Source organism: Arabidopsis thaliana, chromosome 4 (assembly GCF_000001735.4).
Source record: "Arabidopsis thaliana chromosome 4, partial sequence".
NCBI classification, from domain to species: domain Eukaryota; kingdom Viridiplantae; phylum Streptophyta; class Magnoliopsida; order Brassicales; family Brassicaceae; genus Arabidopsis; species Arabidopsis thaliana.
The window spans coordinates 8,510,583-8,530,593 of record NC_003075.7 but is presented as its reverse complement, the minus strand read 5'-3'; the positions used below and the strand labels follow the sequence as shown (position 1 = coordinate 8,530,593).

General features: G+C 40.0%; 10 protein-coding genes across 19 annotated transcripts; 5 read left to right on the top strand and 5 right to left on the bottom strand.

Moving 5' to 3' along the window:
* The first annotated feature begins 156 nt into the window (after positions 1–156).
* Positions 157–2,561, top strand: HISN5B (HISTIDINE BIOSYNTHESIS 5B). Of its 3 annotated transcripts, none has more exons than NM_001203805.2 (8): positions 157–711; positions 800–921; positions 1,088–1,192; positions 1,293–1,385; positions 1,493–1,567; positions 1,663–1,725; positions 1,842–1,951; positions 2,096–2,384. In NM_001203805.2, the coding sequence occupies exons 1-8, from the start codon at positions 489–491 to the stop codon at positions 2,151–2,153; spliced, it is 849 nt and encodes a 282-aa protein (NP_001190734.1). In that variant the 5' UTR covers positions 157–488; the 3' UTR covers positions 2,154–2,384. The 3 variants fall into 3 exon arrangements, with proteins under 3 accessions (NP_001190734.1, NP_567448.1, NP_001078391.1); NM_117577.4 differs by having other exon boundaries at positions 421–711; positions 2,116–2,561; NM_001084922.2 differs by having other exon boundaries at positions 472–711; positions 1,842–2,427.
* Positions 2,562–2,583: 22 nt separating this feature from the next.
* Positions 2,584–4,283, top strand: AT4G14905 (Galactose oxidase/kelch repeat superfamily protein). Of its 2 annotated transcripts, NM_179056.6 has the most exons (2): positions 2,584–3,742; positions 3,979–4,283. In NM_179056.6, the coding sequence occupies exon 1, from the start codon at positions 2,597–2,599 to the stop codon at positions 3,713–3,715; it is 1,119 nt and encodes a 372-aa protein (NP_849387.1). In that variant the 5' UTR covers positions 2,584–2,596; the 3' UTR covers positions 3,716–3,742; positions 3,979–4,283. The 2 variants fall into 2 exon arrangements, with proteins under 2 accessions (NP_849387.1, NP_974550.1); NM_202821.6 differs by having other exon boundaries at positions 2,584–4,236.
* A 2,093-nt stretch (positions 4,284–6,376) lies between these two features.
* On the top strand, positions 6,377–9,812 carry AT4G14900 (FRIGIDA-like protein). The gene is made up of 3 exons (NM_117576.3): positions 6,377–7,893; positions 8,042–8,217; positions 8,320–9,812. The coding sequence occupies exons 1-3, from the start codon at positions 6,987–6,989 to the stop codon at positions 8,833–8,835; spliced, it is 1,599 nt and encodes a 532-aa protein (NP_567447.1). The 5' UTR covers positions 6,377–6,986; the 3' UTR covers positions 8,836–9,812.
* Positions 9,088–9,775, bottom strand: FdC1 (2Fe-2S ferredoxin-like superfamily protein). The gene has a single exon (NM_117575.4). The coding sequence runs from the start codon at positions 9,705–9,707 to the stop codon at positions 9,243–9,245; it is 465 nt and encodes a 154-aa protein (NP_193225.1). The 5' UTR covers positions 9,708–9,775; the 3' UTR covers positions 9,088–9,242.
* A 185-nt stretch (positions 9,813–9,997) lies between the features above and the next one.
* On the top strand, positions 9,998–12,634 carry OASA1 (O-acetylserine (thiol) lyase (OAS-TL)). Of its 5 annotated transcripts, none has more exons than NM_117574.4 (11): positions 9,998–10,262; positions 10,531–10,576; positions 10,664–10,773; positions 10,861–10,918; positions 10,999–11,262; positions 11,354–11,491; positions 11,589–11,640; positions 11,770–11,849; positions 11,957–12,016; positions 12,104–12,184; positions 12,293–12,634. In NM_117574.4, exons 2-11 carry the CDS (start codon positions 10,544–10,546, stop codon positions 12,383–12,385), a joined length of 969 nt encoding a protein of 322 aa, NP_193224.1. In that variant the 5' UTR covers positions 9,998–10,262; positions 10,531–10,543; the 3' UTR covers positions 12,386–12,634. The 5 variants fall into 5 exon arrangements, with proteins under 5 accessions (NP_193224.1, NP_001328013.1, NP_001190732.1 ...); NM_001340975.1 differs by having other exon boundaries at positions 9,998–10,457; NM_001203803.1 differs by having other exon boundaries at positions 10,073–10,350; positions 12,293–12,580.
* Positions 12,635–12,639: 5 nt separating this feature from the next.
* SECE1 (secE/sec61-gamma protein transport protein) lies at positions 12,640–13,494 on the bottom strand. The gene has a single exon (NM_117573.2). It carries the CDS (start codon positions 13,344–13,346, stop codon positions 12,813–12,815), a length of 534 nt encoding a protein of 177 aa, NP_567446.1. The 5' UTR covers positions 13,347–13,494; the 3' UTR covers positions 12,640–12,812.
* Positions 13,464–14,222, bottom strand: OFP11 (ovate family protein 11). Its single transcript, NM_117572.2, has one exon. The coding sequence runs from the start codon at positions 14,061–14,063 to the stop codon at positions 13,515–13,517; it is 549 nt and encodes a 182-aa protein (NP_193222.1). The 5' UTR covers positions 14,064–14,222; the 3' UTR covers positions 13,464–13,514.
* Positions 14,223–14,233: 11 nt separating this feature from the next.
* LOI1 (Pentatricopeptide repeat (PPR) superfamily protein) lies at positions 14,234–16,787 on the bottom strand. Its single transcript, NM_117571.5, has 2 exons — positions 15,059–16,787; positions 14,234–14,784 (listed from the first exon to the last, which is right to left on the bottom strand). The coding sequence occupies exons 1-2, from the start codon at positions 16,645–16,647 to the stop codon at positions 14,319–14,321; spliced, it is 2,055 nt and encodes a 684-aa protein (NP_193221.3). The 5' UTR covers positions 16,648–16,787; the 3' UTR covers positions 14,234–14,318.
* On the top strand, positions 16,614–19,107 carry AT4G14840 (spindle assembly abnormal protein; the record flags this gene model as incomplete). 3 transcript variants are annotated; one of them, NM_001340973.1, is made up of 4 exons in its annotated part: positions 16,614–16,709; positions 17,037–17,099; positions 17,298–17,761; positions 17,842–19,007. In NM_001340973.1, exons 2-4 carry the CDS (start codon positions 17,062–17,064, stop codon positions 19,005–19,007), a joined length of 1,668 nt encoding a protein of 555 aa, NP_001329887.1. In that variant the 5' UTR covers positions 16,614–16,709; positions 17,037–17,061. The 3 variants fall into 3 exon arrangements, with proteins under 3 accessions (NP_001329887.1, NP_193220.1, NP_001329888.1); NM_117570.4 differs by lacking the exon at positions 16,614–16,709 and adding an exon at positions 16,867–16,900 and having other exon boundaries at positions 17,842–19,107; NM_001340974.1 differs by lacking the exon at positions 16,614–16,709 and having other exon boundaries at positions 17,012–17,099.
* HSP1 (17.6 kDa class II heat shock protein) lies at positions 18,666–19,916 on the bottom strand. The gene has a single exon (NM_117569.2): positions 18,666–19,686. The coding sequence runs from the start codon at positions 19,609–19,611 to the stop codon at positions 19,153–19,155; it is 459 nt and encodes a 152-aa protein (NP_193219.1). The 5' UTR covers positions 19,612–19,686; the 3' UTR covers positions 18,666–19,152.
* Positions 19,917–20,011: the final 95 nt, after the last annotated feature.

The following is a 20,011-nucleotide window of genomic DNA, read 5'->3' as shown; positions in this document are numbered from 1 at the left end:
AAAAACTGATATTTGATCAACTCTATATTCAAAAACAAATAGTTCATTTGAAAAAATTCAGCCAATTCTTCGCTACTCACCCAAATGATATATCAATATACAACTCCCTTTTCAACTAATGCAGACTATGCAGTCAACATTTTACATTTCCATCTTTTCTGTGGCTATATGAAGAAAAAAAGAGAGGTATTTTAGAATACCTCATATGATTTTTATACACAGTAAAACCTCTATAAATTAATACTCAATTAAGAGGTAGCACTGCTTTGTTCTCTTCTCTGTCTCTCTCTCAGTGCCTTTGCCCGAAGCATCGAACACGTCACGCGTTACACTTCACAGTGCCTTCGCAGACCATCAAGCTACTAGAGCAAAGGCAATCACTTGTTCTCATATTTTTTTTAACGACACTTGAGGTTATACGACGTCGTTATAGTTTAAGTAACAAAATCAAAATCAAGTGGTCTTTCTCTACTCTTCCTAACCATCGCATGGAGTTGCTCTCTTCTTCACCGGCTCAGCTTCTGAGACCAAATCTCAGCTCTAGGGCTTTGCTTCCTCCACGAACATCAATCGCTTCTTCTCATCCTCCTCCTCCTCGATTCCTGGTAATGAATTCTCAATCTCAGCATCGTCCATCTATCTCCTGCGCTTCGCCTCCTCCCGGAGATAACGGTTTTCCGGCGATTACCACGGCTTCACCCATCGAATCAGGTTAACTTCTTTAACTATGTAGCCTGAGAATGAAATCTCATTTCACTATTCATTTCCTGATTTCTTAGTTTTTGTTGATTTCAATCAGCTCGAATAGGTGAAGTGAAGAGAGAAACAAAGGAAACAAATGTATCAGTGAAGATTAATTTGGATGGTCATGGAGTTTCAGATAGCTCCACTGGAATCCCTTTCCTTGATCATATGTTAGATGTAACTAAACCTTTCTCCGTATCAATTTGATTTTCTGGGAGTTGAAAATTTCCTCATGTTTGATTATTTTTGACATTGGAAAGAGCTTAAACACTTATGAGTCGGTTCATTTTATATATGTTGTATTGAAATTTTATCAAGTGTTGTTTGTGATTCTTTTGATTAGCAACTTGCTTCACATGGCTTGTTCGATGTACACGTAAGAGCTACTGGTGATACTCACATTGATGATCATCATACTAATGAAGATGTTGCTCTTGCCATTGGAACTGTAAGTAGTGAAGTGCCTTTCCTTTGTCTATCTAGTGAGTTAATAGAGTAGCATTCTTTGGAAGTTTGTAGTTTTGATTGCTATTTTTTGTTTATGTTAGGCTTTGTTAAAGGCACTTGGGGAACGGAAAGGGATTAATCGTTTTGGCGATTTTACAGCTCCTCTTGATGAAGCACTCATACATGTTTCCCTGGTATGATACAATCTGTAAACTTGCTGTTTTATCTATCTAGTTTGGTTGTTCAGTGGTTTGGAGTTTCCGGAAGCAGTTTTGGTTGTTGATGGATGAAAATGTGGCAGGATCTATCTGGTAGACCATATCTTGGATACAACTTAGAGATTCCAACGCAGAGAGTAGGAACATACGACACTCAGGTTCTTCACATTTAGTATTTTAGTATCCAGTTTTTCGGTTTTTCTAGTGTTTTCTTTGTTTGTTAAAATCACTAAATGACTCTTTTCCCATTTAGTTGGTGGAACACTTCTTCCAGTCATTGGTGAATACTTCTGGTATGACTCTTCACATCCGACAGGTATTAGGATTCCAATCTTTCTTAAAGCATACGAGGACAATAACAGAACGTTAATGTTTCATCTGTTGACAAACCTTTCTTGATAAGATTTGATTCATTTCTATTTATTATGACAGCTTGCTGGTAAAAACTCGCATCACATAATAGAAGCGACCTTTAAGGCCTTTGCAAGAGCTCTCCGACAAGCAACAGAGTCTGATCCACGCCGCGGTGGGACAATACCAAGGTTTGACTTTGACACACACTACACATCTCATTCATCATCCACTATTTATTTGCAAAGATTCATGATAACAAAATCCAATTTGGAAAGAAGCAAATTATGGCTGGAAAGATTGTATGTGATAAGAAAACAAGTCTGACGCTTTAGATTTTTGGGCATTTTTGCAGCTCGAAAGGAGTCTTGTCACGTTCATAAGAGGACTTGATGAGCATGGGTCAGTTGTCTGAATGTCTTATGTACAATGTCAAACATGCTGGATCTTTGTTCATTTGCAAAGGTCAATGTATCTAATCTAGCTAATTGATTATTGTTGGTCACCAGGATCTTTTTGCTCTCTCTAGTTCTAGACTTTGTTCACCTTAAGCCAGAGCTCTTTAATCAGGAGTTACTCGTAATCATTTTGTTTTGGTCATGTGTGCACCATTTACGAGTGTCATGCTCGTGATTCATGGAGCTTTCTCTGTATTGTTTGTCATGTTAAAAACTGGTCAATGGTCCATGCTCGTCGTTTCTTTTATGTGTTGCCCTCTTTTGCTCTTGTACAATGAGGCCTATTTGAGAGAAATGGGCTTTATAGGCCCATTTTGATGAAGAAATTAATACTTTAAAAAATCATTTCTTCTCCCGTCTCTTTCGCCATTGTCGTTGATGTCTCGTTCCGCCGCGAGTTCCGTTGGCTCAATAACCGGAGAATCGCCACAGAAGAAACTGCTTCAATCGGCGTCTTCTTCTTCTTCTCTGGCAATACTTCATGACGAAATCGCTGTGAGTTGCTTCGCACGCGTCCCGAGATGTTACTACCCGGCGATTTCACTCGTCTGCAGGAACTTCAGGCGTTTAATGGCTTCGCCGGAGATCTACATCGAACGGTCAGTAATTCGTCGCACTGAAAATATCCTCTATGTTGCAATTAGATCAGAAGCTACAAAAACCCTTAGCTGGTACACACTCAATCTAAAACCCTTTGGAACAACAGAGATTAGCCATAGATTAGTTCCGGTTCCATCATTCCCTTCAATTCCTGGATATGGAACAACTATTATCTCGTCCGGTTCTGAAACTTACGTCATTGGTGGATGCATTGACGGAGAATTAGTCTCTACTGTGTCTGTCATCGATTGTAGATCTCACACTTGTCGCTTCCTCCCTAACATGAAGGAGCCACGTAAATGCGCCGCCGTGGGATTGATCGACGGGAAATTATATGTTGTCGGAGGTTGTAACGCTCCGTCTTTGAGTTGGGTCGAGGTATTCAACTTCAAGAAGCGAACTTGGGAGTCTGTTTTAAGTCTGGATAATGTGGACATGGATGAGCAAATGAACTTCTTTGTGATGAATGATAAGATCTATAGAATAGGTCAGAATACTATGTTTGTTTACGATCCGAAAAAGGGTAGATTCGAGGAAGACTTGGCGTTGGGAAGATTATGGTTCAACGAATCTTGCCCTATAGATAACGTGTTGTACGGCTTTTATTGCATGAACCAAATACTTGCGTACGATTTAGTTGTGGGGATGGGGACAGTCTTCTGGGGTCTTGAAGGTTTACCTGAGGGGCTTCAAAGTTGTACAGGTAGAATGGTGAATCATGGTGGACGACTTGCAATTCTGTTTAAGAAGTCTCCAACAGAAATTTGGCGTACAGAGATTGCAATAGAGAGGGCAGAAGAAGGAGGATATATTAGTGGGAAGTTCTTGTGGTCTAATCATGTGCTTACTTTGACAGATTCCTTCATCATTGAACGAGCTCTAGCTGTAACAGTTTAATTATCCCGCGTGACAAGTGTTATAAAGGTATGCTTCTGACTCAAATATCCTTGGTTTTTGTGATGGAGCATGAATTACCGTTTCAAGTATTTGATAGGAGCTTTTGCTGTTATATCTATTGTATTGCGTTCAGATGACTTTGCAGGAACCAATATCTGATAAAGTTAGTTACGTGTGGATTCGACTGGCGAGCTTGTGAGATATATTAGTTTTAATGGTGTATCGAACTTGGCATTCATATATCGTGTTCTTGTATGTTGCAGCTTCAAACATGAAAAACCTCGCAAGTATTGGAGCAGCTTGGTATGATAAAGATGAAGCAACTTAGTAGCCGTAGTATCTTATAAACTATTGGATGTCCCCATGTCGGTATATAGAACCTATCTTTTGGATCTTTGGGCTAAATGAATGCGAGTACTTTTGCAATTTCTTGCCCTTGTTTATTGCTTGTACAACTCTATCTATGCAACTTTATTGTTTGATCAAATGTTACTAATTGTCTTTACCTATGAATCTCTCTCGTATCACGACTTCTTTGTTTACAAGTCGATTAAACAAATTAAACCAAGCACATCTAAAATGTCTGAATCTAATATACAATAGATTGGTACTTGGAGCGAATCTTGGAAGATGTTTTGGATTTTGCATAAATTTATTGATGTGTAAAGTTGATTAACCTTTTGATGAAGTATTCATCTTTAAGGTTGGTGATTTCATTGTTTTGCAGTCGATCAATGTGAATACTGTTTGAAAAACTTATGTTTTGGAGAATGAGAATCAATAAGAGCATATTCCTCTATCAAATTTATCGAAACCTAAAACAGTCTTGATGCTTTAACCAGTCTGACATATTTTACATGGAGACAATTTGATAAACCCCCGGAAGCTGATACTAGTCTAGTAGTCAGCTTCGTAAAAAAAAACACATATTATAACTTACAACTTACATTTGATCTGAATGATTCTCGTTGAAAAGAATTCTTGAAATATTTATGATAATGCTTGATATATGCTCTCAGAACTTTGATAGATTCTGGTGATATGTTTTTAGCCTTTTGTGCTTTTTTTCCCTTTTCTTTTACCCTTCTCGCAAAGTGGTGATTGATTTTGTGGCCAGCCAATGATATCCCCTTTTGTTATCTTTAAGTCACATGCCAAAGAGCTATTCAGAGTTCTATGGTGTTTTCTAGAGTAACGAAAGTGGTAGGGAAGAGTATCTCGTGGGAATGGTTTGCCTTAATATTTGGTTAATTGGTGGCTATCTTGGTCATAGGCTATATATGCCTTATTAGGTCATTGTTTTTTTTTGCGCTCAAAGTTTCATATATTTGTGTTGGTGACTCTAGATTTAGTCTTATGGATTAACATGAAAATATAATCATATATACGAAGTAACTTTTGCCTGAAGTTTCACTTTTGCTAAATAATATATTGTCTCACAACGTTCTTGCTATATATATATCTTCTCAAATACATGGCCTGAAATGGTATAATTATTGTTTCATATTTAGTAGTCCAAGATAAAAGACAGAAGAAGTGTTATGAATTATGAATGTTTGCTTTTATCATATATGAGATTATAACCGTCATCATTGACAATTAGGACATGGATATATTAATTTTACACATAATGATTAAAAGCTTTAGATTATGCAGTGTCTTAATCATGTTGCTATATAAGGTTAGGCCAAGATTCATGTCAAATCACTGCATACTCTGCACGACTTTAGATCATTATGATCCCTTGTGAATTTGAACCCTCCTAATCTCTCTTATCCCTTTTAAATATCATGTTCCCTTAGCCCATTCCTGTTTCAACATGCGGGGAGAAAACTAATCACGTTAACTCCAAACAATCAATTATTGTTGTAGTTGTCATTTGTCAACTCTATTATCCAAAAAGTGAAATATTTCGTTTCATTCGCTTTGTTTTATCTTGTCACAATCTTTGTAAGTAAGGCTATAATTCAGTATCCTCACATATCCGTCGTTAAAAACATATATTTTCCCATAATAGGACTAAAAAAAAACATATATTTTCCATAATAGGATATCTTCAATGTTGTGGACTTGTGGTCCAATACTGTGATATGGAACATTATCTTGTGCTTCTTTTGGGTTTTGTTAAATGTTAACGTATACGATAACTAGCTATATATAGAAAATGAGATTCCTACGTCGAAAATAAAATACGTACGTTACTTTATGTTCTTATAGTTAATGATGGTTAGTGCGTGGTTAAAATGTTCACCTTATCAATTGAGTGCTCGAAGTTTAAATCTTTCTACTCTGATTTAAATTATGGTTGGCAATTTTAGATGAGATGACAAAAATACTTGACTCTTCTACAAAATACGATGAACACAAAAAAGAAAAAATTTATGATGAAAAATAAAAGATAAAATTAAAATATTGAATTATCTTCACCTATTCTTTTTAAAAGAAAGTTTTTTAACACTTCTGTAAGATTATCAACATGCATGTCTTTGCGCTTCAACGAGAAGAAAGGAGAACAAAAAAAATCACGAGTATTAGTCTGAATTTGGTTCTGAATCTTTTGGTCATATATTTGATTAAATTATGTAATATGTAAAAACACAAATAATTAGTGTAAAAAGGTTTTGTGCTTACCTAATCATCACGTCTACAAACACAAATATTGGGCCCAACACTCCAACGCATGCCTATTTCATTACACCATCTACAAGTTCTTCTCCACAAATGTACTTTCATTTTTTTTCTTGGCAACAACATTCTCTTTTTTTTTTCTTTTTTTCAAAATATACGTTTTACTACAAAATTAAAATTTCGTAAAGTACAATTTTGCATACATTTATGCCGGCAATGCTTCACTGTCTTCTGACTCAACGCATGTGGTGGTCACCCACCGATTTTCTCCTACCTTTTCCTTTTTCTGGTTCACTTAAACCGATACAAATTTCGGTTTACCACAACTTTTCTAAAAATACGCGTTCTCCGCTCACGTTAGCAACAACCAATCGGGAGTTTGGTGCTATTGCTGCCGTCATAAAAGTACGCAGGCACACAAGGCGCACTCTAGATGGCTGTCATAATCGCGCCATAGTTACAGACGCCATTACACGTGTCATTCTTCTGACTAATCCACGTCATCCTCCTCCTCTTATACTATTGCCATTTTTAGGTTTTCCTGCAAAACAAACAAATCAGTCCTTCTTCTTCACTTTTGTTACCTTCTTCTCTGCAAAATCGACTAAAGTTTTGAGTTTCTTCACCGTACGATTAACCGGAGATGGAGTCTTCTCCCGATCCAGGAGAGTTGATTAAGTCGTCTCAGCCGAGTTTCTTTGAGTTTCAGAAGCAGGCGTCTCTAATGACGAGCTGCAATCTTCTATGGAAAGAGCTCTCTGAGCATTTCACTTCCATGGAGCAAAACCTGATGAAGAAATCTGAAGCTCTGAGACAGATGATTGAAACCCTAGATAATCAAACGCAGAGCTCGATTGAGTTACTCAAGCATCGTGAGGTGACTATAGACCACAGCGTCGAGATCGCGGAGGGGAAAGTTGAGGAACGCGTTAGAGCGGCGTTGGATTCGCTGGAGAAAGCTAGAGACTGTGGTGATGAAGATACCGGAGAAGTCGACGACGGCGACGGGCTTTTATCGGCGCTGAAGTCGCTTTGTTTGAAGATGGACGCAAGAGGATTTTGGGGGTTTGTGATTGCGAGGAAGAAGGAATTGGAGAATCTCCGGTCACAGATTCCTGTGGCGTTGGTAGATTGTGTGGATCCGCCGAAGTTAGTACTTGAAGCTGTATCTGAGGTTTTTCCGGTGGATAAAAGAGGTGGTGGAGAGAAAGTGAGCAATGATTTTGGATGGGCTTGTGTTGTGATTCTGGAGAGTTTGATTCCAGTTATGGTTGATCCAGTGATGGGGAAGTCTCGGCTACTTGTAACTCCTAGCGTTAAGGAGAAAGCTAAAGAGATTGCTGAGACGTGGAAGGCTAGCTTGGAAGAGAGAGGAGGGATTGAGAATGTGAAAACACCTGATGTTCATACGTTTCTGCAACATCTTGTGACTTTTGGGATTGTGAAGAAGGATGATCTAGCTCTTTATAGGAAACTTGTGGTTGGTTCAGCTTGGCGTAAACAGATGCCAAAGCTTGCTGTTTCAGTTGGTTTGGGCGACCAAATGCCTGGTAATCTTTCTTCTTTACCTTTGATTACCATTAGATGTTTTTAGCTATATATTGGGGAAGCACAAGTTGTTGTCTTTTGTCATGGGAATCTGTGAGTAGTATCTGAAATGGAAAATGATGGTTTTTGGGTTGTTATGGCTTCACACAGATATGATTGAAGAGTTGATAATCAGGGGACAACAGCTTGATGCGGTTCATTTCACTTTTGAAGTTGGTCTTGTACACTTGTTCCCTCCTGTTCCTTTGCTCAAAGCTTATCTGAGGGATGCAAAGAAAGCTACAGCTTTAATCACTGATGATTCCAACAATTCTGGCCGATCTGCGGTACTTTCCTCCATTTGTGTTACTCGTTTTCTTTGCTGGATCCATTTGCAGGGATCTGTTTCTTCTGCACTCGCTTACCAATGTATGTGTGTATTTTTCTAGCATCTTGTGGCGCGCAAAGAGCAATCAGCACTTAGAGCAGTCTTAAAATGCATAGAAGAATACAAACTCGAGGAAGAATTCCCACCCGAGAATCTCAAGAAGAGGTTGGATCAGCTAGAGAAGACCAAAACCGAGAAGAGAAAACCAGCCGTGATTCCCGCCAACAAGAGAACCCGAGCAAGCTACAGCGGTCCAATGCCACCAGCCAAAGCAGGGCGTATCACAAACGCTTACGTCTCCTCTTTCCCACCGCCTCCACCAACATTCATCAGATCCCAAAGTCACTCACCTCAATACGGTGTACCAGCATACACCACATCCCCACCTACCATCTACAGCAACAGGAGCCCTCCATACCAATACTCACCCGAGGCGGTTCATGGTTCTTACCAAACCTCTCCGGTCAGTTATCCGACAGCATATGGTACCTACTGCAGTCCGGTGGCTGCTCCACCCCCTCCAGTTTACCATCCTCACCCGCACCACCACCACCATATTCAGCATGCTTACTACTGATTAGACAATGACAAAGGAAAAAAGAAGATGGTAAGTAACCAACCACTGATCTCTGGTGTCTACGTTTTGTCTCTACCTCGTTTTTGTTGTAATCTCTCTTTTTTTATATCGTATCATTTGTAGCTAACACTCTCACTCTTTCTGGTTCTGAATTAGTCTACCCTTGTGTGTTTATTAATCTAAATTATACATATCTATTCACTTTCCTAATGTTTCAATCAACGAATTTAGTTCAGTACTTAATAGATTCATCTTAAACCAGGAATGTTTCACTGTGATTATGTTATGTATCACTGTTTGTATTGGCTCATTGAAATCAAGATTTCGAAGTCTCATAGCAAGATTCGTTACAAAGTGTTCGTATTACACCAAAAAAAAGACTTCTTTAGTCTAAATCAAGAAGATGATTAGTCGTTGGCAGTGGCGAGCTGGAGAGACAAGAGTTCTTCCTCAGGGATCATCTTAATGTGACAATCAGAAGTTGGATACGAAGCACATAGAAGCGTGTAGCCACGTTCAACCACATCATCACTTAGCATCCCACCACTTTGATCCACCGTTCCGGTCACGAGTTTCGCTGGACAAGTCATACAAACACCGAGATTGCAGTCGTAGGGAACGTCAAGGCCAGAGTCAAGAGCCTTAGATAGAATCGTCTCGTCTGGTTCGACTTCCAATTCAGTCGTCTTTCCGTCGTGCTCTACCACCACTTTATATGCCCGAGCTATGATCCTTCCGGTGGTGAGAAAGTTCCGGCGGTTTGTTGTTGTTGAGAGTGTTGCGTTACGGAGTGGGAAGGAGAAGGAATTGGAGAGATAAGGTTTAGGGAGAGAGATTGTAGAAGTTTGAGTCGGGAGAGGAAGAGTCGCCATGAGAGACAGAGAGACGGAGACAAAAGAGTTTTTGTGTCAAGTGAGAGTGATGACTGTTTGTGGTGAATACGGAGATAAGGTTGATCATCGGTTGTAGATAGTGGTGGGACATAAAAACCGAAAACCGACTTAAACCGAAATTCATTAATGCATTAAACCGAATTAACCAAGATCTAATAAAATGAATTTTAAAATTTTAATTATATTCGTAATTAAGGGAAATATTTTTTCCAAAACAGTTTGAACAAATAAATTCAGTATTATTTTTCCATACTCAAAACTCCAAATCGGACTAACTGAAAAAAAGAAACCGAATGTTCAAACCCCAGTTATGGAAAATATTAACCGGACTTAATACGGATATGACCAAATCAGACCGAGAAGTAGTAATTCTGGTGACCAACCACCGCGTTTTTCTAAATTGATAGCGTGTGCCATGTGACTGACACCAAAGAGATCATATATCTCATCATTCGAAGATTTTATTCCATACAACCGATTTTCTCCATTTTCTTCAAAACGATTCGGGTCAAGGTTATTGACTTTCTCATTCAGGTATCATCTTCTTCCTCGTCCCATACTTTTTGATTCACTTGCTTATTCCTCTGCCGGTTTCGATTATATTTGTTTGGATCGGATAATTGTATGGGCTTAAGCTTATTTCGCTGTTAAATCTGTTGATTTGGTGTTAAGAGTGTTGTATAACTGGATTGGTGCTCATACATCTGGAGATTTATGTTTGATGATTTTGTATGATGTGTTTTTGGTTTGAGGATGATTTATTCCTTTGGTCTTACTTTTCTCTTTTTGTGAATTTAAGCAGTGAAGCTTGAATCATGGCCTCGAGAATTGCTAAAGATGTGACTGAAGTAAGGCTTTCAAGTTCTTTCACTGTTCATTTCACGAAGGAGTGAGCTTTGTTCCATGTTCATGTATTGATTGATTCTATTTGGCAGTTGATTGGGAACACTCCATTGGTGTATTTGAACAATGTTGCTGAAGGATGTGTTGGTCGTGTTGCTGCTAAGCTTGAGATGATGGAACCGTGCTCTAGCGTCAAAGACAGGTTTCTTCTCTAGTCCAGAAACTATGTGTTGTTTCTCGCTTCGAGTTTCGGTTTTGTGAAGACCTTGTACTTTGTTTATTTCTGCAGGATTGGTTTTAGCATGATTTCTGATGCAGAAAAGAAGGGTCTTATCAAACCAGGAGAGGTCAGTTTCGATTATCTGAATCTTCAAACCACTATTTTGTTTTTGTTTTCATTGTTTCTGACTTTTTGTTTGTTCTTTAGAGTGTGCTGATTGAGCCAACAAGTGGAAACACTGGAGTTGGGTTAGCATTCACGGCAGCTGCCAAAGGCTACAAGCTTATTATTACAATGCCAGCTTCTATGAGTACTGAGAGAAGAATCATTCTCTTAGCTTTTGGAGTTGAGTTGGTTTTAACTGACCCAGCTAAGGGCATGAAAGGAGCTATCGCAAAGGCGGAAGAGATTTTGGCGAAAACACCCAATGGTTACATGCTTCAGCAGTTTGAGAACCCTGCCAACCCTAAGGTATGCTTATTATTTACTATTGCTTTAGTGTATCTGTTTTTGTCTGTTTTTGAACCATATTAAGTCGATGGAATTTCACTGTCAAATGCAGATCCACTATGAGACTACGGGACCTGAGATATGGAAAGGCACTGGTGGCAAAATCGATGGCTTTGTTTCTGGGATTGGTACTGGTGGTACCATTACAGGTGCTGGGAAGTATCTTAAAGAACAGAACGCAAACGTCAAGGTGAGAGCTCCATCTTTTCGAACAACTGGCTTTGTTATCTAAGTGACTAAGTGGTGTGTCTTTGCACGGTTTCTCATTTTGTTTCCTCTTCTGTTAGCTGTATGGAGTGGAGCCAGTTGAAAGTGCTATTCTATCCGGTGGGAAGCCAGGTGATTTTGGTTCCCCCTGCGTTTATTACGATAACCATGCATGCATGTTCCTCGTTTCTCGGTTTGCCTCATGTCTTATTTTTTATCCTCGGAGTTTCCTAACACATGATGTTTGCTGAAAATATCAAGGTCCTCACAAGATTCAAGGGATAGGAGCTGGTTTTATACCAAGTGTATTGAATGTTGATCTTATTGACGAAGTTGTTCAGGTAAGACTGCTTTTCGATATTATCGACTGATAGCAAAACACAATTGAATGCAAGAGAGCTTCATTTCTTACTTGACTCTCTCCATTTTCCTGTAACGCTTTCAACAGGTTTCAAGTGATGAATCCATTGACATGGCAAGGCAGCTTGCTCTTAAAGAAGGTCTTCTTGTAAGTGTTTCACATTTCACAACAAAAAGCTATCTCCATCAGAATTACAACTTCGTTCTGTTTCTAAAAACAAAAGCTATACTGTAGGTGGGAATATCATCCGGTGCAGCAGCTGCTGCAGCAATTAAACTTGCACAGAGGCCAGAAAACGCTGGGAAGCTATTTGTGGTAAGCTCTTTGATTCTATCATCACCCCAAAGCCAATAAGCTCTGATTACATAACCCGGATTTCTTTCTGATTCTGATGTAAACGAAATCAACTGAATTATTTTACAGGCGATATTCCCGAGTTTCGGGGAGAGGTATCTATCAACGGTACTTTTCGATGCGACAAGGAAAGAAGCGGAAGCCATGACCTTCGAGGCTTGAACATTCTCCATTTCTTCTTAAGAGACGCCAAAATAAAAGAGATGTTCAGTTTCTCCTATAGAGACTCTTCATCTTTAGTTACATTGCGTCTTTGCTTCCATCTGTATCTTCTCTTGTGTGCCAATAAAAGTCAAACTAGATTTTCTCTGTTTCTTTTGTGAACCACTTGCTTGTTAATGAAGTTTAAATTTGCTATGTAACTTTGTTCATAAGTATCATACTGTTTCATGATCAAAACTAAACCAACATAACCCAAGTCAATATTTCAGGCTAAATATAAGATTAGGATAAGAAGAAGGTAATGCTCAAAAGGAGTGATTCCGATAATTCTCTTTATCATCATCTACACAAATCAACAATGTTTCGATTTCTCATTGCAATCACTAAAAATTGTACACACAAATTTTACCATTTTCAATTCACAGGATCAGCTGAAGAAGTCTTGAACACCTCTTCCGATGAACACTCGATCAGAGAGTTCAGCCAAAAGGAAATTGACAGTGAGCAAGACGACGCTAGAGCCAGCGATAACACCGAGCACGACGCCGGTAGTTCCGAGAACTTTCTGAAACGCCGGCCACTCAATCTCCTTCACTTCCTCCGCAACTCCACTAAGAAACTCGTTCTTCCCTTTCTCTTCCTCCGCCGTTTTCCTCTGCTCCATCGCTGCTTTTATCTCTGCTCCTATCGCGCTAATCTCCACTTCCTTATCTTCTCCGCTTCCACTCTCTTCCGCCGGTGACGGAGTCGCTTCTGATTCCGATTCAGATCCAGCTGTATCTCGTCTCTGTTCTATAGCCTTAGCCACAAAACACGCCGATTTCCTCAGATTACTCGTCGTCATAGTTCTTATCTCAGTGTAAACCGGAAATACACGGAGATTAGACAGTGACGGTTTTGTATCCCGGAGACTCCTGGTTATTCCGGTGACCGGCGGCGAGAATTGTGCGGTTAGTGACATTTTTCGAAATTGGGAACTTTTTTAAGTTTTCTCAATTTTAGATTTGTGGATAATTCAGATATCTGAAGACTGAAGTAAATGATCAGATACAGCAATGAGTATAGTAAGAGTTGCTACAATTATTATGGGCCTTATAAAGCCCAAATATTTATTTGAAAAAATTTAAATTTAGGATAAAAAATGCTCTGGCGACGGCGACGGAGAAAGTAACCAGAGGAGCGTATCGGCGAAAGCAGAGACGATGAATCTGTGAGTATGTTTCGGATTCAAATAGAGATAACAGAATAACAGTTCGTGCAAGTATTCTCTATCGGCGACGACGTCTCTCGTTAAATCTCTAGCTTCCACCATCTCTCTCATCGATCTTCCGAAATCTCTGTACGGATCCGGTGACTCTATGTGCTTCATTATCGCCGTCCCGCCGCTTAAAAGCTTCGAAACGGAGGTGGTGGTTTCGTCTTCTTCTTCTTCTTCGCGGCGGTTAGTGGAGAACACCCCGGCGGGGTTCTCGGAACTGTGACGGCGGTGGAGGGGAGAAGAAACAGAGAGCTGATCGTAAAGAGAGTTGAAGTTGTTGATGAAGATTGAGGGAGTGTGATGAGGATGAGATTGAGCGTTGTGATTTGATACGATGATCGGAGAGGAAGGAATCGACGGTGAGAGACCACCGGAAGAGGAGAAACAGAGGTGTAGCTTCTTCCTTAGAAAATTAGACATTTTTGGTTTGTTTAGTTTTTAATCAAATGTAATTAAGGAGGCAATGCTTATTTATACATGCAAAAATACGTGTATTAAGACTTAAGAGGAGGTCACGTAGTGAATGCAATGTCCATAATGTAGCTGGATCCAATTTTTTTATATGTTTTTATAACGCGGATTTTACCAAGTCTTGAAATTAGAAGATTTTGATCATAATCGACTAAGTTTATAGTACAAAGATATAAATAAATGTTAAGCCTAAACTAATAAAGATTACCAATAATCCTTACAAGAACATATCCCATCTTTAAACCGATGAAACCGGTTATTGTCTCTCACAATGATCTCTCGTTTAACACTCCCAGAGACAAACTTGAAGAAGCTGTGGCAATCTCCGCAGATTCTAAGGTTCTTGGTGATTCTGATTGGGACACTGAGTGGTAAAGATAACAATCCAAATGCTAGAGCCAGTTTCTCACTGTGGTGCGAGACTTCTGCTGCTTTTTCTTCTTCCTCCAGATCGTAAAGCGAGAGTTTCAGGTCGGGTTTGTACCCTGCAGCTTCCATTTCGTTCCTTAGCTTGGCCAGCGTTGTTTGAATTTCTTTGTTCAGTATGTGGGATCTGTCCTTGGCTTGAAAGGCATGGACTTGGTTCTTCACTGTGATCCAACTGTATCCGGCTCCTTTCTTGATCCCTACGCCTTTCAGCTCCTCTCTTACGGTGTTGGCTTCCGCCCACCTATCATTGATTAGTTATAATATAGTTAGATCATAAGTAACTGAAGACAAAATAAATGGTTGGTCTCCCCTGCTTCATGTTTAACACAAGTTTCATCTATTTAAAACTCGATTCAGATAATGCTCAGATACTCCTAGTTTTGTAGTCTTTCTTCTAAACATTTGGGTGGCTCTTGTTTACAAAGCATCGTGTGGCTTCTTTTGAATTGATTAGAATATGATTTCAACCTAACAAGATGAATAAAAATTGAATAGAATCAATGCGGTTCATTTACCTCCCAGCCGCTGCAAACGTATTGGAAAGCAGAACGTGGTTGCCTGAATCCTTAGGGTCGAGTTTGAAAAGGTTCTCAGCTGCTAGTAATCCCAGCTGTGGCTTACCATGCATCCTACAAGCATTCTGAAGAGCACCCCAAACCGAAATTGTCGGTTGAATTGGCATTTTCTTTATGAATTCATAAGCCCGTTCTACCATTCCCGCTCGCCCTAGCATGTCCACGATGCATGAATAATGCTCAGCCCCTGGCTCAATGCCATAAGTACTCCTCATCGAATCAAATATCTTCATACCATTTTCCACAGCCCCTGCTCTACTACAAGCGGAAAGCAAGGACACAAAAGTCATATAATTTGGAGTTGGACCACATCCACGTGGTGCCATTTCTTCAAATAAAGCCAATGCCATATCAACCTGACCCTGATGAGCATATCCTCCGATCAATGAATTCCGAGTCACTAAGTTCTTCTCAGGCATCTCATCAAACGCTTGTTCTGAATCTTCTATACATCCACATTTTCCATACATGTCAACGAGGGCACTTCCAACAAATATAGTCCTTTCAACACACGCCTTCACAGCGTGAGCATGTATCGATCTTCCCAACTCAAGACCAGCCATACCAGCACACGCACTCAGAACACTTGATATCATAAAATCAGAGGTCTCAACAATATCCTTCCTTGAGCGTAAATATAATACAGACGCCTTCTCATCCTCATGATTCTGCACATATGCAGCAACCAATGAACACCAAGAAACAGCATTTTTAGTTCCCATTTCAGTAAAGATAATCTCACTGCTACGTATCTGCTTACACTTTCCATAGAAATCAATCAACCCATTGCAAACAGAGACGTCTGTATCAAACCCACTTCGTAACACAAGCCCGTGTAACTGCATTCCTAGATTCAAGTGTAACCAATCCGAACAAGCATTAAGGAAAGCACAAAAAGTTATCGAATTCGGGTGCCCATCAATCCTTCTAAACTCAATAAACGCTTCAATAGCTTCCCTAGGCCTTCCATCAGTCACAGAGTTAGATATAAAAGCATTCCAAGTTTCAAGGTTCCTCTCAGGAATTTCATCGAACAACTTCCGTGCATCATCTCTAAGCCTAGTTTTGCAATACATATCAAAAGCACTACACCCAACAAACACATCAAGTATCCTACCACACTTCACAGCAAGCGCATGAATCTGCTTCCCAGTAACGGGTAAACGCAGAGAAGCCACAGCTTTAAAAGCACAAGGGAAAGTGAAGTCATTTGGAACAACACCTTCTCGTCGCATCTCGAAGAATTCAACCAAAGCGGTGGAGAAATGACCGTTCTGAGCAAGTCCGGAGATAAGTGAAGTCCAAGAGACGACGTTTCGTGCAGGAGTGAGTCGGAGAACGAGTCGGGCTGATTCCGGATGGTCGAGTTTTGAGTACATGTTGATGAGATAGTTCGCGAGAAACGGAGGTGGTGGTGAATCGAGGGTTTTGACGATTCTTGCGTGAACGACGCGACCCAAACGCATGGAACTCGCGGAGATTGCATTCTTGAGAAGTAACCCAAGTGCGTCCGCGGAGAGGAGGCTCATAACTAACGCCGGTGATCGGAAAGGTCATAGCTTTCAAGTCGGTGAAGAAGAAACATTGAACGGTATAATCGTAATTTCAATCTTCATCTGTGTAAACAAAAACAAACTAAAAGGGTATAACTGTTATTCCACCTCTGTTTGTAGGACTAATCTGATCGAAAAGAGGATATATAAGAAACGAATGAGTTTGATAAATTTGTAATCTGTTGTAGTTGAAGCATAAGATCGGCTACTCTGTTCTTGACTCTCCAAAGTTCGTATCTTTATCTGCATTCTGGAGAAATTTCTAATCAACTTAACTTTTAATTTGTGTGGGTTTGTTCCCTTAACATTGTTATAGATTAGAATTCATCCTTTGCTTTGTTTATTTGGGTGTTTATCTATCGCAGGAATTAGGGTTTTTGGTCTGCTTCGATGGATATGGATCAAGAGATAGGTCAAAATTCTCCTGGGTAAATTCAATTCATTAAGAACTATCAATATGTTTACACTTCTGTATAGGTTTCTCTGCATTGATTCTAGGAAACTTTGAGTCATGATCGATTTTGTTTTGTTATTGGGAATAGAGTAATGAATATATGTGATTATAACTGCAAAGCAATTAGTTAAGTTATGTTATTTGATTCAATCACATTTATGAATCTGCACAGATTTGATGGTGAATCAGTAGTGTCAATGAGTAATAGAAGCAAGGAGACTGAACCAGTCCCGGTTGAGAATGACTATTATCGGGAAAACGGATTCAACAGTGATGGTGATGGTGATGATGTGAAGGTTAATGGTGACAGAAGCTCCTTCACTGATTTGAATCAACTCCCGGCGATTCCGCCAGCTTCTAGTGGTCAAGGTTTGCCGTTTGCACCTGTCGATTTCCCGAGCCCCGGCGATGTTTGGACTTGGAGAGTTGGGAGGAGAGTGAATAATGCCGGGTTCCATAAGGATCGCTTACTCATTCTCCCGGAGAGGCTTAAGGGCAAGAATGTACCCAAATCTTTTGCAAGCAAAAACACTCTTTCGCGTTATCTCGAAACTAGTTTCCCTGATATGGATGCTAATGCATTCTTTGCATCTTTTACCTGGAACATTCCGGCTTTGTTTCAGCCTGCAGAAAGAGGTAGCAACTAACACTCTTCTGTTGCGTCAGCCATAAAACTCTATCTGCAACACATGAATGATGTTTCTTTTTTTCTGTAGTTGATGCTGCGTCTCTGTTTGAAGAGACATCCAAAGAAGGACAGAATCAAGATGAGGATGCTGAGGATGTAAAAAAAGAAGGATCAACTTCGCGTTACAGCCAGAGGAAGAGAAAACAGGTGCAGATACAGACTAATGAACCTAAAGCAACTCCGCGAGCTAGCAACAGGAAAAAGACAGCCACAACAACACCAGCTGCTGAACATAAGTCAGCTCGGGAATCTTCCTCGAAACGTTACACAAGACAGCAACAAGGTGATGTGTTTGACTTGACTGAAGAAAACAAGGAATCAGATGCAAAGAAAGGCAGCAAGAGGATGAAGAAACGCAGAGGTAACTATGCAGACGAAGAAGAAGAAGAAGAGGCTTTTGTTCCGCATATCTATGTTTCTTCTATGAACGGTGTCATTGCAGTCTCTCACCCTCCTGTGGATATAAACCCAGAAGAGTTTGACAGTTATCTGAACTCTCTAGAGAATCTTCTTCAGCAACAGCCTTCAGAAGCAGGACAGGAGTCTTCATCATCACTTCCCGTTAGTGCAAGCTCTCCAGTGAGAGATTACGAATGGACAGAAGCTCGAATGAAGCTTTCATCGCTTCTGGAGAAAGATTTCTCTTCCTTGTTCATGTCTAATGAAGCTACGGAGATGGCAAGCTTGGCAGCTAAACTCAAGAAAGATCCAAGCCTATCAGCTGAAGAAATAGTGAGGTTGAAGCTAATCGAAGAAATTCCAACTTTCAGCGAAGTTTTTCAAGAGAACCAAAGCATGATAGTAGAAGCAGATAGGTTCTTCTCCGCTCTCGAGCTTAACAAAGCGAAGGTCGCATCTCTCAAGTACGAATACAGCGACTTAAAGGACAAGCTAGGCAATATCCAAACGGAAGTCGATAGAAACTCAGAGACAATCCGTCAAATTGACGAGCAAATCGCTCAGCTTCAAGCTAAACGAACCGAGCTTACCCGCTGCATCAGTAACAAGGGGAAAGAGAAGGTTGATCTAATCTTTGGTCAGAAGATGGTAGCGAACTCAATCCCTAAAGTGGTTCAAGAAGTTCAAGCAGCTAACTTGAAGAAACCTGAATGGGAAATGAAGAAAGACAATGCTCTTAAACGTGAATCAGAGATCCTCAATAAATTTGCCCCTCTCAAAGGATTTTATCTCTAAAACTAAAACCAATTGATGTTACGTTACATAAGGCAAAACCTACTCTGTATCCATATTTTCATAAAGAAACAAAAAGATCTTAACTTTGATAACCATTAGATAAAAAAAGTCAAGATTTTTCTCATTTGATCACAAACACATTAGATTACTGTACAAGCACTATCAAATCTCTACCATTGTCTTCAATCTTAGGCACAGTGACAATCAATTCTCCATCGCCGTCGCAATCCACGGTAACGAGCTCAGGCCTAGTTGATTCCGGTAGCCTGAAACGCCACACGTCAAGCTCAAGCTCATCAAGCGACAAACCAAGAGACGATGAACCATTGGTTCTCACAAGAATCTTGGTCACACCAGGATGAATCTCAACCATGTAAGCCCTCACACCTCCTCCTCCTCCCCCGTCTGTTTCCGCGACGAACCTGAAGCAGTCATGACTCTCTTCAACAGCCACGTCAGCGTCTGACTTCAAGGGCAGCTCTAGAACACGGCTGAAGATATGTGGGAGACGACGGAGCTTCTTTCCGGGTTCTCGGGTCGGATCACGAGCGTGATGGATCAGATTGTTGTTATTTTCGTTTCTGGGTAATGGGTGGATTTTCATGGGTCTTTTTTTTTTGGGTGTGAGAGTGATAAGAAGCGAATGGGTCAAAATTAATAGGAGAAAAGATGAGGAATCTAATATAAAGTGATCACCTTTTTGGTGGGAATCAAAATTGCCAGAAAGCTACGGCTCTGTATAACGACTTTGAAATTTGGATTTCTGATCCAACTTTGGGATTAGAACTAGGCAATGATTAAGTGATGATTTAAGAAATGGATAAACAAAATTTGGTTGACGAAAACAGTAAGCTGCGAATGGAGCCAACCAACAGACTGAGAGAAAGGTTTTAAACTGTACATTTTTCGTCAAAACATAGGGAAACCCCCCTCCCTTCCAAAAAAAAACATTTACGTAACTTTTATTTATCCGTTTAATATTTACATTATTAAATATTTCTAAA

Coding starts and splice junctions, on each gene's coding strand:
- LOI1 (NM_117571.5), bottom strand. CDS start 16,647: ATGAGCCTCCTCTCCGCGGACGCACTTGGGTTACTTCTCAAGAATGCA. Junction 14,785..15,058: donor ACGTTTGCAGCGGCTGGGAG/GTAAATGAACCG, acceptor AATCAATGATAG/GTGGGCGGAAGCCAACACCG.
- OFP11 (NM_117572.2), bottom strand. CDS start 14,063: ATGTCTAATTTTCTAAGGAAGAAGCTACACCTCTGTTTCTCCTCTTCC.
- SECE1 (NM_117573.2), bottom strand. CDS start 13,346: ATGTCACTAACCGCACAATTCTCGCCGCCGGTCACCGGAATAACCAGG.
- AT4G14905 (NM_179056.6), top strand. CDS start 2,597: ATGTCTCGTTCCGCCGCGAGTTCCGTTGGCTCAATAACCGGAGAATCG.
- FdC1 (NM_117575.4), bottom strand. CDS start 9,707: ATGGCGACTCTTCCTCTCCCGACTCAAACTTCTACAATCTCTCTCCCT.
- OASA1 (NM_117574.4), top strand. CDS start 10,544: ATGGCCTCGAGAATTGCTAAAGATGTGACTGAA. Junction 10,919..10,998: donor GTCTTATCAAACCAGGAGAG/GTCAGTTTCGAT, acceptor TTTGTTCTTTAG/AGTGTGCTGATTGAGCCAAC. Junction 12,017..12,103: donor CTCTTAAAGAAGGTCTTCTT/GTAAGTGTTTCA, acceptor GCTATACTGTAG/GTGGGAATATCATCCGGTGC.
- AT4G14900 (NM_117576.3), top strand. CDS start 6,987: ATGGAGTCTTCTCCCGATCCAGGAGAGTTGATTAAGTCGTCTCAGCCG. Junction 7,894..8,041: donor TTTGGGCGACCAAATGCCTG/GTAATCTTTCTT, acceptor GGCTTCACACAG/ATATGATTGAAGAGTTGATA. Junction 8,218..8,319: donor ACAATTCTGGCCGATCTGCG/GTACTTTCCTCC, acceptor GTATTTTTCTAG/CATCTTGTGGCGCGCAAAGA.
- HSP1 (NM_117569.2), bottom strand. CDS start 19,611: ATGAAAATCCACCCATTACCCAGAAACGAAAATAACAACAATCTGATC.
- HISN5B (NM_001084922.2), top strand. CDS start 489: ATGGAGTTGCTCTCTTCTTCACCGGCTCAGCTTCTGAGACCAAATCTC. Junction 712..799: donor GGCTTCACCCATCGAATCAG/GTTAACTTCTTT, acceptor GATTTCAATCAG/CTCGAATAGGTGAAGTGAAG. Junction 922..1,087: donor TCCTTGATCATATGTTAGAT/GTAACTAAACCT, acceptor TCTTTTGATTAG/CAACTTGCTTCACATGGCTT.